At 41.4% G+C, this 11,997-nt stretch overlaps 1 protein-coding gene across 1 annotated transcript in view; it reads left to right on the top strand.

The window, feature by feature from the left end:
* Positions 1 to 1,953: 1,953 nt before the first annotated feature.
* BPNT2 (3'(2'), 5'-bisphosphate nucleotidase 2) overlaps positions 1,954 to 11,997 on the top strand; it is a 37,476-nt gene continuing 27,432 nt past the window's right edge. Inside the window, exon 1 of the mRNA XM_081816015.1 lies at positions 1,954 to 2,622. Coding sequence (XP_081672141.1) covers positions 2,233 to 2,622 — 390 coding nt within the window. The 5' untranslated portion in view covers positions 1,954 to 2,232. The remainder of the gene's footprint in view (positions 2,623 to 11,997) is intronic.

Below are 11,997 nucleotides of genomic sequence, written 5' to 3'. Positions count from 1 at the left end.
ATTCCTGTGAAGGTTCTAAGACAACATCACTGTCCTACATGTAATTAATTACATTTTCTCTTCATCACAGTTTCTCTAAATGATTACATGTTATATTTTATCAATATCTATTACCTATTCCTTGTGGTCACCTGGGTACTAGAGCTCCTTCTGGAACTACGATATTTATTATTTATTTATTTGTCGGAACTATGATCTTTAACCTCACTCATTTGTTTCACGGCATCTTCTCCTTTGATTCTTTAATCCCTTCCCTGTAGTATAAATGGCTAGAGCTTTCAGGATCTCTCTTATAATGCCACAATGAATGGGGCCCGATAGTCCTTTCCAACATCCTTGGAAAATATTATTCAGTTTATTTTTACAAACCTCATCCATACTTTCTAATGATGCTTTTAATATTTTCACAACTACTCCTCAGCCCATATCTTTTGCTGATCTCAGTATAGTTTGAGGTAGTTCTATTGAACTTAAGCCTTTCTACTTCAACCCTGATCTTTATATTTATCTCTGGATTTGGTAGCCATAATTATCCTGTGACCTTCACTTTCAGATTTCTTTTGAAAGCAGCTTTGCTTAATTGTGAATTTGTTCTCAAAAGCTGACAAGAACAGTGCCAGTTCCTTAAGATCTGGTTCTGTCAACACTCCAGAGACTGTTCTTTCATTGATCTGTATTTGTACTTGATTTTGTGATGTGATTATTTTTAAGTTACAGATTGCTGCCAGGGAAACCAAGCAATCAATAGTCTTTGTTTATTGCATCTATATAACCATATACAAATTCTACAGATGTTCTGAACTCTAAGGAAGTGGTGAAGGTCAGCCTGTCTCTATGGACTTGCTTAGTAAAGGATGTTCAGAATCTATTCTGTATACTTGCAGTTTTTAAGGTTATCATTAATGTTTATTAAAGCCCACTTAAAACCACTGACTTTTGGCTATGAACTGTAGTCTGCATTTTAAGTTGATTTTATATAAATATTCTAACACTTGAGAATGATACTGCACATCTTAATATTCACTGTGAGATGGAAAATAAACTTAATGCTTATTATAATACTTGCTAAAATTTAGTAAGTATTCACTATGACTGCTAATTTAAGTGGCATAGAAGGCAGTTATATCTGTTACAGGCTTCGGCAAGTACATTTGGAGGGCCTATATTGACTCAAAGGTTACGTATTCTAGATTGACTGACCATCCTGTGATAATCTTTATATCAAATGGGCTTTCGCAGACCTTTCCTCTTCGTGTAAAGTATCCTAAAAAAAAAAAAAGAAAGAAAGAAAAAAGAAATGAGAGAAGTTCCGAGCGTTTTCTTTCATTATGAAAGTCCAGAATCAAGCCATGTTTTTCAGTCGCATAAAGGATGGTTTACAGTCTGGCAGATGGAGGTATAGGGAAAAATCTATATAAACATACAGATGTAAATGCATGCACATTTAGATAACCACAGAGAGACCAATACACCAAAGAGCCAAGTGAAATTCTCTAGCACCGTTCACTGCCCACCTCTCCCAGGGCAGAGAAGCGATTTAAAGCTACAGGCTCTGTCTACCTACACAAGCGCCGGAGAAAAAAGGATACCGATCTCTCTGAAAATGGCTTGTAATTTCCTCCGTTCGTCAATAATTTGAGAGTGATGGGACGTCTAGACTAAAATAAAGGCTAGAACTTATGTCAGCCATACATCTTCGTTCGAAGAGAGATTTAATTTAAAATTGCACAAGGCACTCAGCACCTTCCCTGCATGGAAAATTGCCCGGTCACAAGCAAGAATGATTCAAAAACCCAAACACTGCTCCATCCTGACTAAAAGAGGAGGAGCAATCCGGCGGCTCCCCCGGCTCTCAGCCCGCCGCCCCGCCCCCAGGGTCACCGCCCCGAGGGCGGAGCCTATATCGCCCCACCCCGCCCCGCCCCCCTCGCGTAACCCGGATACACACCCACGCTCCCCTTTCACCTCGTAGCCGTTGGCTAACGTGGAAGTGAGACCCGCTGGCCGGCTGAAAAGCCGGGACCGCGCTGCCCGGGGCAGTTGGGCGCGCGGCACGGCGACGGTGGGCTTCTCGGCGCGGCTCGGCCTTTCCCGGGAGGGAGCAATGGGGCGCGCGGGCGCCGGCGAGCGGACGCCGGTGTAGGACGCGCGGCGCCCGGCCCGGGAGCGCGGCGGCGGCGGGCGCGGGGAGGCCTGTGAGGGCCGGCGCCCCGAGCCCCGGCCTCCCGCGCCATGGCCCCTATGGGCATCCGCCTGTCCCCGCTGGGGGTGGCCGTGTTCTGCCTGCTGGGGCTCGGCGTGCTCTACCACCTGTACTCGGGCTTTCTGGCCGGCCGCTTCAGCCTCTTCGGCCTCGGCGGCGAGCCAGGCGGCGGCGGGGCGGCGGGGCCCGCAGCCGCGGCCGATGGGGGCACGGTGGACCTCCGCGAGATGCTGGCCGTGTCGGTGTTGGCCGCTGTTCGCGGCGGCGACGAAGTGAGGCGCGTCCGCGAGAGCAACGTCCTCCACGAGAAGTCCAAGGGGAAGACGCGCGAGGGAGCCGAGGACAAGATGACCAGCGGGGACGTGCTGTCCAACCGCAAGATGTTCTACCTGCTCAAGACCGCCTTCCCTAACGTGCAGGTGGGTGCCACGAGCGCTGGGCGCGCTGGGAGCGGATGAGCGGGGGAGCCTCGGAGCGAGTTCCCAGCGCCTTGACTCTTCCGACGGCCCCAGGTCGTGGGGGCCTGACTCCCATTTTGCAGATGTGGAAATTGAGAGGCGAAGTTTAGGTGCTCAAGGTCGTACAAACAGCTGGCGGGTGAGATGGGTGAGGTTGCCGGTAGTCTGACTCAGAGCCTTTGCCCTTCTGGCCCCTCCCGGGCTATGCGTTCATGTTTGTACCTGGGAGCTGGAGCTCTCGGTTCTGGGTGGGCCTTGATATCAAAAGACTGTGAAAGTTAACTTCATTCCTTACTGCAGGCCCTTTTCTAAAACGAAGGGGTTGGACTAGAGCCCCCATGGCCCTCTATCCCTCCTTGATGTAATTGCTGGAAGGGTTGTGACTATGGAATACACGTTTTCTGCCGGATCTACCAGGAGCTAATTGAGGGCCAAGAACTGTGGAAGTCTTGTAGTGGAGCTGTTAATATGCAGGGCATTTGTGGGGGGGTATGCTCATGATTTACTTTAGCTGTAGAATGATCTCTTAATGGCATGTATTTTGGGGGCTCTTTAAAGAAGTGTTTGGAAGTATATTTCCCAGCAACTTCATTTCAGCCGTCTACCTGGTATTTTCTCCAGAGAATGAGAATTAAAGAACCTTTGCCTTTTATTTGGGTAGGTTTCTGGGGGAAGAAATTGACATTTTCTTAGATAAATCCAGAATTTTGAATTTGTTATTAGTACTTTTAAAATTCATTTTAGGGGAGCTGCTGTTGAATGAATAAAACTTAAAAAAAAAAAAATGTTATAATTCCAGAGGAAGAGCTTAGCATAGTGTAGCAATACTTGATGAGTGTATAGTGTTAACTCACCTGATGGTAGATTTTGGCTACTGGGAAGAAAAATTGTTTCCAGTGGAATTCTGTTAATTAGATACAGTGAAATCTAAACCCCAGCTTCTTTGGAAGGTATCTGACCTTTTACTGTTGTTATTGGAAGAGTTAGGAGAATACTGTCATTGTAGAATTTACTTATCTTGTGTAACCCTCCTTCCGGTCTGTCATATTATTGTTTTGGTTCTCTTCTGTCCTCTGTCATTTTTTCTTACTTTTTATTTCCTTAAAATTTTTTTTTTTGCAGGGGAAGGAACATTGGCTTCATATGGTGAGCTGCTGGCAATCAGCTGTAATTGACAGGAGAATTCTCAAACAAAACACCAAACATTTATTTTTCTTTTGCCCTACCCTACTTTATCATCACAAATAATACTTACCTTGTATTTGCATAGATGTTAAGATGTGCTTCTAAAGTATTTTCTTTCTCCAAAACACGTGTTCTTTTCAGAGTTTGTGGAAGAAACAGGAGTTTCAGAGAAGCTGATGGAGAATAGTTAAAACAGTAGAAAAAAATCTTTTTTTTTTTTTAAAGATTTTATTTATTTATTTGAGAGAGAGAGAATGAGAGACAGAGAGCACAAGAGGGAAGAGGGCAGAGGGAGAAGCAGACCCCCTGCTGAGCAGGGAGCCCGATGCGGGACTCGATCCCGGGACTCCAGGATCATGACCTGAGCCGAAGGCAGTCGCTTAACCAACTGAGCCACCCAGGCGCCCAATAAATAAAATCTTTAAAAAAAAAAAAAAAAGTAAATTTTATTTATGCCAGTTTACGGATGGGAAATCCGAGGCTCATGACACTCCATAGTTTACATGAACTATCTAATTCTTCACTTTAGCTAGATCTTTAGGAGGCTACTTCAAATTTATAGTATAATTTCCTGGGGCAAAACATAAAATTGTAGAAGATTAAAAAGCAATAATAATAAAATATATCAAGCAGAGTTGAATTTTTTTTTTTAAGGGTAAAAACAAAAATATTCTTAAATACCAAAAACATGGAAGTGTGTGCATGTGTATTCACATGTGAACTCCACCCCACCCCTACCAAACCTTTTGCTTTGGGTAACCTCCACAGGATTCTGCATTTGTTTTCTCACTTATTAACAAATGCTAAGGGAATAGCTGCCACGGGTGGTGAGCTGCATCTTATTAAACATAAAAGCTAGGCTTTCAGAATTGCAGATGTTGAAGGCTCTGCCTTTATGTAAAATAACTTCTTGTTTTCTTGTGATTGTTTGAATGTTCACATGTATATCTTTAGTGTTGGACTTTTGCTGGAGTAAAGGAGGTTATGTTCATTTATACAGTGTCAAAGTAGCGTGGTGTCATGTTGAGCTGCCTCCTTCTATCACTATGTTGTTAGACTAGAGGCCAAATATTATCATCTAAGTAGAAACTCAGCCCTGGATTCTTTTCTTCCCTCTTGTCCTGCAGCACCCAGAATACAGTCTTAAATGTCTGGTTGTTTTTGAAGCCTCACCTGGATTTTTTTGTTAAGGAATTTAAGTCAAATCCCACTCAGTTGACTTCCTTATGGAAAATTAGCATTGAGAAACCACAAATACTTCTTTCTTTTACCTGGTGCCCTGTGCAAATAGGGAGAGGTCTCTTATTTTCTCCCACGATTTTCCTGTCTAGAATCAGAAACTTGAGCTCTCCTGATGTTTACTTCTCAGTACAAGGATATACCAGATGTATATCTCTGTACACTCTGTGGAGTACTCAAGTGGGAGTGGTTTTACCCTGGGGGGACATTTGGCAAAGTCTGGAGATTTTTGCTTGTCACAACTGGGGGTGGAATGCTATTGGCATCTAGTAGGTAGACCGTAAAGAGCCCACAATGCACAGGACAGCTCTCCATAACAAATGATCTAGCCTAAGTTTTCAGTTGGTGCCCTGGTTGAGAAGCCCTACTCTGCAGAAGTGAGTGTTTTCCTAAGAAAACTCCCAAGTTTGTCCCTGGATTTCCTTTTGTCTTCAGTCTTTCTTATGTTAGGGATTTTGGAAGAGTCCTCCGGGCAGTCTTTCTCCTCTTCCTAAACACTCTATGCTTGATTTTATTGTAAGAAAGTAATAGTAACTGCAGCCATTTGTATGATACTGTCTGTAATTATATCCTGAATAGTGAAGAAAATGAAGGCTGACCATAGGTTTTGGAGTGATTTATAGCCACAGAACATACAAATTTGGATTTATAGTTTCAGTTTAACATGGAACTCTCAATGTGAGAAGCTCTATGTCCTCAACTTTACTTGTTCAAAGTTTTTGATTTTGAAAATGATTCATTTTATTTGAAGTTAAAGCATGGTATTCCAAGCTGGTTGGAGTCTTGGGTCTATGCTTTCCTTGACCTCTAGGATGGGAGTTAAATTCTTCTCTCCATAGGACTGCTCATTGGAAAAGTCTGAGAAGTGCTAATACACTGCTGAGAACACTTATCTTGAGGGGCGCCTGGGTGGCTCAGTCGGTTAAAGGTCTGCTTTCGGCTCAGGTCATGATCCCAGGGTCCTGGGATCGAGCCCCTTGTCGGGCTCCCTGCTCAGCGGGGAGCTTGCTTCTCCCTCTCCCTCTGCCTGCTGCTCCCCCTGCCTGTGCGTGCTCGTGCTCTACCTCCCTCCCTCTCTCTCTCAAATAAATAAATAAAATTAAAAAAAAAAAAAAGAAACACTTGCCTTGGCCAGTCACCCACCTATGTGATCCTGGCCAATCATTTCACTTCTTTGAGCTACAGTTTCCTCTTCTTTAAAATCTAGATAACTGGTAATTTGATAATTAGTGCAGACATAAGCATCGCAGACAGAAGAAAATCAGGTTGAAAGGAGCTGGCCCAATAGAGGTGGTAGTATAATAAATTCAAGTATCCTGATGGGTCTGAATCTGATGCACATTGGGGGAAATGACTGGAAGAAATGAGGAAGGTAAGCAGGGGCTGGATGGTATGCCAAACTCAAAGAGATTTGGACCTGATCTTTAGTTTAATCCTAAAGTACTAAAGAAGACCAGATTTACCTGACTTTTCTTGAAGCCTGCAGTATGCTTTGTTTGGGCTGTGGGCATTTGGAGGTGGGTGATACCAGTTAGGGGTATGTTAAAATAGGCTGTGCAGGAGATGAGGACCAGAACTCAGGCAATGGGAAAGTTATGCTCAGCTTGGTTTACTAGCTAACATTTATTTAGTTCTCAGTAAGTAGCAAGCACTGAATTAAGCTTTTAAGCTTTTTATTTCCTTTATTAATGTATTCTTGACAACAGTATAGGAAGTCAAGTACTATTGCCTCCATTCTGCAGATACAGAAATTGAGGCTTGGAGAGGCTAAATAACTTACCAAACTTTAGACAGCTAGAAAATAATTTTAGGCCTGCAGAGAGATTCACTTCATGGTCTTAGAATCATCTCAGGTCTGTTTAATTCTATATATTAAGGCAGTATAGGAGGTATGACTACAGTGTACTTTTAACTAACCTGCAGTATTTTGAATGATTAGAAGGCCTCAGAGTTGATGCTTGGAGAATAGTTTGGAGGGAGTAAACTAGTTAGGAGGGTTTTTCAAGAGAGAGATGATACATTTTAAATTGGGGGTATGTTTGTAGAGAAGATAGAATTCGAAAGAGATGCGAGAATTCCTAAGGATGTTACAGAGGATACGATTCTATATCTGTATCTGGCTTTCGCAATTGGTGTGTTGCTGGAGATAAAGAAGAGTGAGGGATGACCTGTCCAAGGGGGCAGATCATGAGTGCCATCTTATTAGACTTATGAAGTTAGAGTTGTCTTTGATATGGCCAAGGGGACATGTTAAGGAGGTATTTGAATATTTGGGTCTGAAGCTCTGAAGAGGCATCTGAACTTGAAATATGAATTTGTGAGTCATTATTGTTGTGATATTAATTGAAACCCATTGTTGACAGGATTGCTTATGGAAAGAATATAGTGTGAAAGGGGAAGATCAAGGGCCTAAGGCCAAGGGTAACAAAATAGAAAATAATCATTTAATAATAATAGCAACCAGTTTTTATTAAATGCTCACTCTGTGTTAAGCACTATGCTAAGCTTGTTTGTTTTACCTATTCTATTTCATTAATTCATCCAGAGAACCCAGTAGGAAGATATATTTATCATCCACTTCTAGCAGCTCAGAAAGATTAGGTGGCTAGTCTAGGTAAGTCACATTCCCAATAAATTGAGGAGCTGGCAATGACAGAACATACTCTTAATGATGGTCCTGTATGGTGAATGGTCATTGGTGAACTTTGTGAGAGCTTGCTTGGTGGCTTGATGGAAAGGGAGCAAAATTGAAAAAGATGGGACAGGGGACAATGGAGGTAGTAAAGACAAAGCTTTTAAGAAATTGGACTTCTAAGGAGCTTGGCTGGGGTCTTATATGGGACTAAGACAAGTTTCTATGGATTTTTTTTTTTTTTTTTGGTGTTTTTAAGATGTGAGACACTAGAACATGTTTAATTAATTATAGGTATATGTTTGAAAGATGGTATTGATAGTAAAATGCTTCTAAAAAGGTGGAAGAAGACATCCGTTTAGAAAATAGTTATTGAATGTTCGCTGTGTGATAGGCACAGTGCGAGGCCCTATATCTAAAAACTTTATGATCTTATCATTTACGGAGAAATGCAGTAGTTGGTGCCTTCTTAAAGCATTAACCAAAAGCCTCTTCAACCCCAAAGTACCCGCAATTTCATGTGAATAGCATTAATTGTGTTTTGAAGTCTTGCTTTCCTATTCTTCAGTTCCCTGTTGAGGACTGAGACGAATAGGTAGTAGCAATGAGGGAGGGAGAACAGATTGAACGGAAATGGTTATGGGGAAGAAATGAAAGTACATTGGCAAAGAATAATGTTGTCAATGCAGAAGTATTTATTCAACACCTACTGGGCCAGACACTGGCTTAGGCAGTGGGATGTGGCTACAGTGTGAAGGAAATTGTGTCCTAGAACTCATAAAACTTAAGTTCTGGTGGATCAGACTAGATGGTACACATGTGAACAAATAAACTGATTTCAGATACTGATAAGGGTTTTGAAGAAGAAAAATAAAACCATGTCAGGAGAGTGAGTGGGCGCTTCTTCTTTGGCCATGGTAGTCAGGGCAGGCCATTGTAAGGCTCTGTCATTTGAACTGAGATCTGAATGATAAGAAGCAGGCTAGCATGAAGAGATTTGGGAAAAGTGTATACAGCAGAAGAGTACAAGTACAAAGGCCCTGAGGCCAAGGGACCAGAAAAAACATGTCTGGAGTGTAGGAAATAAGGATGCCAAAAGAGAAAGGGTACTGGGGCCAAATCATCCAGGCCTCACTTTGTAGATGATGGTAAGGTGTCTGGATTTTATTTCTGTGTAATGAGAAACCGTTGGCAGGTTTTAAGCAGGGGGTGACAATACTCTGATTTAGGAAGATGGCACGTTGCTGGGTTGCAAAGGGAAGCTCCATAAAGGCAATGATTTTGTCCATTTTGTTCATTATTTTATCCTAGTGCCCAAAAAAGTTTAGAATATGTGGTCATTAATAGTTGTTGAATGAATGAATGAATGAATGCATCAGTGAATCCATTATAGGAGACCAGAGTGATCGAAGGCTATTTTAGAAATCTAAGTGAGAGATAGATGGTGGTTTAAATCAAGATTTGCTTGGTATACATAATTTCATGTATTTAGAATTGGGAGGTAGAATTTCCAGGACTTACTGGCTGGTGAAATGTGGAAAAGAATTGAGATAGACTTACTGATCTTGATCTTACCAGCTGTTTTCAAGGCTCTTTACAGGATTTATTCAATTTGTAGGTGTGTAATGATAGTGGCAGGTTACAAATAGCAGTTGTGCAAAAGTAGATGAGGACATCATGCTGATGTTTTTGTTCTCTTGCTCCATTTGTTTCTTACTAACCTGACTCTCAGGAAAGATGTTTTCAAATACAGTTCTATAATTTGTTAGGTCATACTACATTGAAAGGATATGGAGAAGCTGACTTGAACTTTAGGCAAAAATCTTGATCATAAGGCACAGTAGTTGCTTCCTAGACTTGGCATTGCCATTTTTGTAAACTGCAGGGGTTTGTAGTTTGTAAACTACTTTGTTGTTTCTGGTAGTCACATTTGTTGTTTAAGTTTATTCTGTGGTGTTTGCATGGTGTTACTCTTACATTCATTCATCTGATGTAGCTTAGCACTGTTTATTATTAAGTGCATGGGGCCTAAATCCAAAGTACTTTAAATTGATGTCTGCAAGATGGTAGAATAGGGGTTCTCTACTGTCATACCCTCACAGGACATTAATTTGGGTACTCATTCACAGACAAGAGTTCCTTTGTAGGAGTCTGGGAGTCCAGCAGAGAAGTTCCAGTATACCATTGGGGCCAAAAAAATAAAAAAATTTTTTTTTTAAATCTTAAGAATAGATGCATTGATGAGAGTAAGAGGGATATTTTAACTTTGCTTGCATCACCCCTCCATCAAGGTCAATGCCAGGAGAGACCCGTGCAGCCTGCAATTTCACCCACAGGAGTGTGTGAGTGAGTCCTGGCTTTCCCAGCCAAGCAGGACACTGCCCAAGGAATCCACTTCTGTCTCTTGTCACCTGTATTACTAAAGTGATCTTTAAGGCTGAGGGGTTGGGAGAGGCTGTGGGCACATAAACCAGGGCTCAGAACTCCAAAGGGATGCTATGAATCTCTTCATAGATACCCATCAGGAAGGCTGCCCACGAGCCGCTGAGGAGTCCTTACCCTCAGATCCCCTCAACTGGCTCACAGTTCCCCTCAACACTCTATATGCCTTGCCCAAACCCACCCCACTCACCCACGTTGGCCTGATTTTAGCGTGTGCTCCTGTAGACGGTGAGACAGAGCCTTTGCAAATGGCTGGCAAACAAGTGCAGAAAGCCAGCATAACTGCGGAATTGGGAAAAGGTTCACAAACTTGAGTATGTCAGGGTACCATGCTAGAGAAAACAAGCCTGGCCTGGCTTTGTGGGATTGAGACAAAGCATATAATCTTAATGCCCTCCAGGAGGGAACAGAAAGTGTGTAGAAGGTACATCCATAGAAGAGGTCAGAGAAAGCCTCAGAATCCCACATCAGACTCAAGGTCAGTAAAGACTAGGGGAGATAACTCCTTCTTCAGATGTGAAGGCAGCAATGCAAGACTTCAAGGAATACAAAAAAAAGTAAGGAAATACAGCATTGCCAAAGGAACATAATTTCCTAGTAACTAGACCCCCAACCCCCAAATAGAGATCTACAAATTGTCAATTCAAAATAATTGTTTTAAGGAAGTTCAGTGAGCTTAAGAGAACATAGACAACTCAAAGAAATCAGGAAAACAATACATGAACAAAAGGAGAGATAACAACAAAGAGAAGTTAAAAAAAACACTAGAAATTTTAGAGCTGAAGAATACAAGAAATGAAAATGCAGTAGAGAGAATCGGCAGAAGACTTGATCAAGCAGAAGGAATCCACAAACTCAGAAACAGATCATTTGAAATCATCCAGTCAACAGAGAAAAAAGAAAATAAAACAAGTGAAGAAAGCCTGTGTGCATTATGGGGCACCATCAAGTATAACTATTTACATTTTGGGAGTCCCAGAGAAGGAGAGAGAGAGAAAAGGGCAGAAAGTTTATTTAAAGGAATGGTGGCTGAAAACTTCCCAAATCAGGGGAGATAGGAACATCTAGCTACGTGAAGCTCATAGGTCCACAAATTCAACTCAAAGAGGACTTTATTGAGATACATTATAATAAAACTGTCAAAAATCAAAGACAGAATTTTGAAAGCAATAGAAAAGAAACTCATCTGATACAAGGGAACCCCCATAAAGCTATCAGCAAATATTTCATCAGAAGCTCTATAGGCCAGGAGAGAGTAGGATGATACATTCAAAGTGCTGAAGGAAAAAAAAAAAAAAACTGCCAACCAAGAACACTTACTTTACCTTGTAGCACTCTCCTTCAGAAATGCAGAATAAAGACTTTCCCAGACAAATAAATGCATCACCACTAGACCTGTCTTAAAAGAAATGTTAAAGGGAGTTCTTCAAGCTGAAATGAAAGGATGCTAAATAATAATGTGAAAACAAAGTATAAAACTCACTGGTAAGTATATAGTGAAATTCAGCGTATTCTAATGTAATAGTGGTGTGTAAATCATTTAACTCTAATATAAAAGTTAAAAGATGAGTATTTTTTAAAACTATAGCTACAAAAATTTGTTAATGGATATAGAAAATAAAAATACGTTTTATCAAAAACATGTTGTGGAGGGAGTAAAAGAGGGAAGAGTTCATATGCAATCAAAGTTAAGTTGTTATCAACTTAAAATAGACTGTTATAACTATAAGATATTTTATGTAAGTCTCATGATAACCACAAGGCAAAAACCTCTGATAGACAAACAAAGGATACCACCATGGAAAATCATTAAATCACAAAGGAAGACAGCTAGAGAG

Source organism: Leptonychotes weddellii, chromosome 4, assembly GCF_054177405.1.
Source record: "Leptonychotes weddellii isolate Sample4059 chromosome 4, ASM5417740v2, whole genome shotgun sequence".
Classification (NCBI taxonomy): domain Eukaryota; kingdom Metazoa; phylum Chordata; class Mammalia; order Carnivora; family Phocidae; genus Leptonychotes; species Leptonychotes weddellii.
Note: the sequence above shows the minus strand (reverse complement) of the source record. Positions and strands in the feature narration are given on the sequence as shown.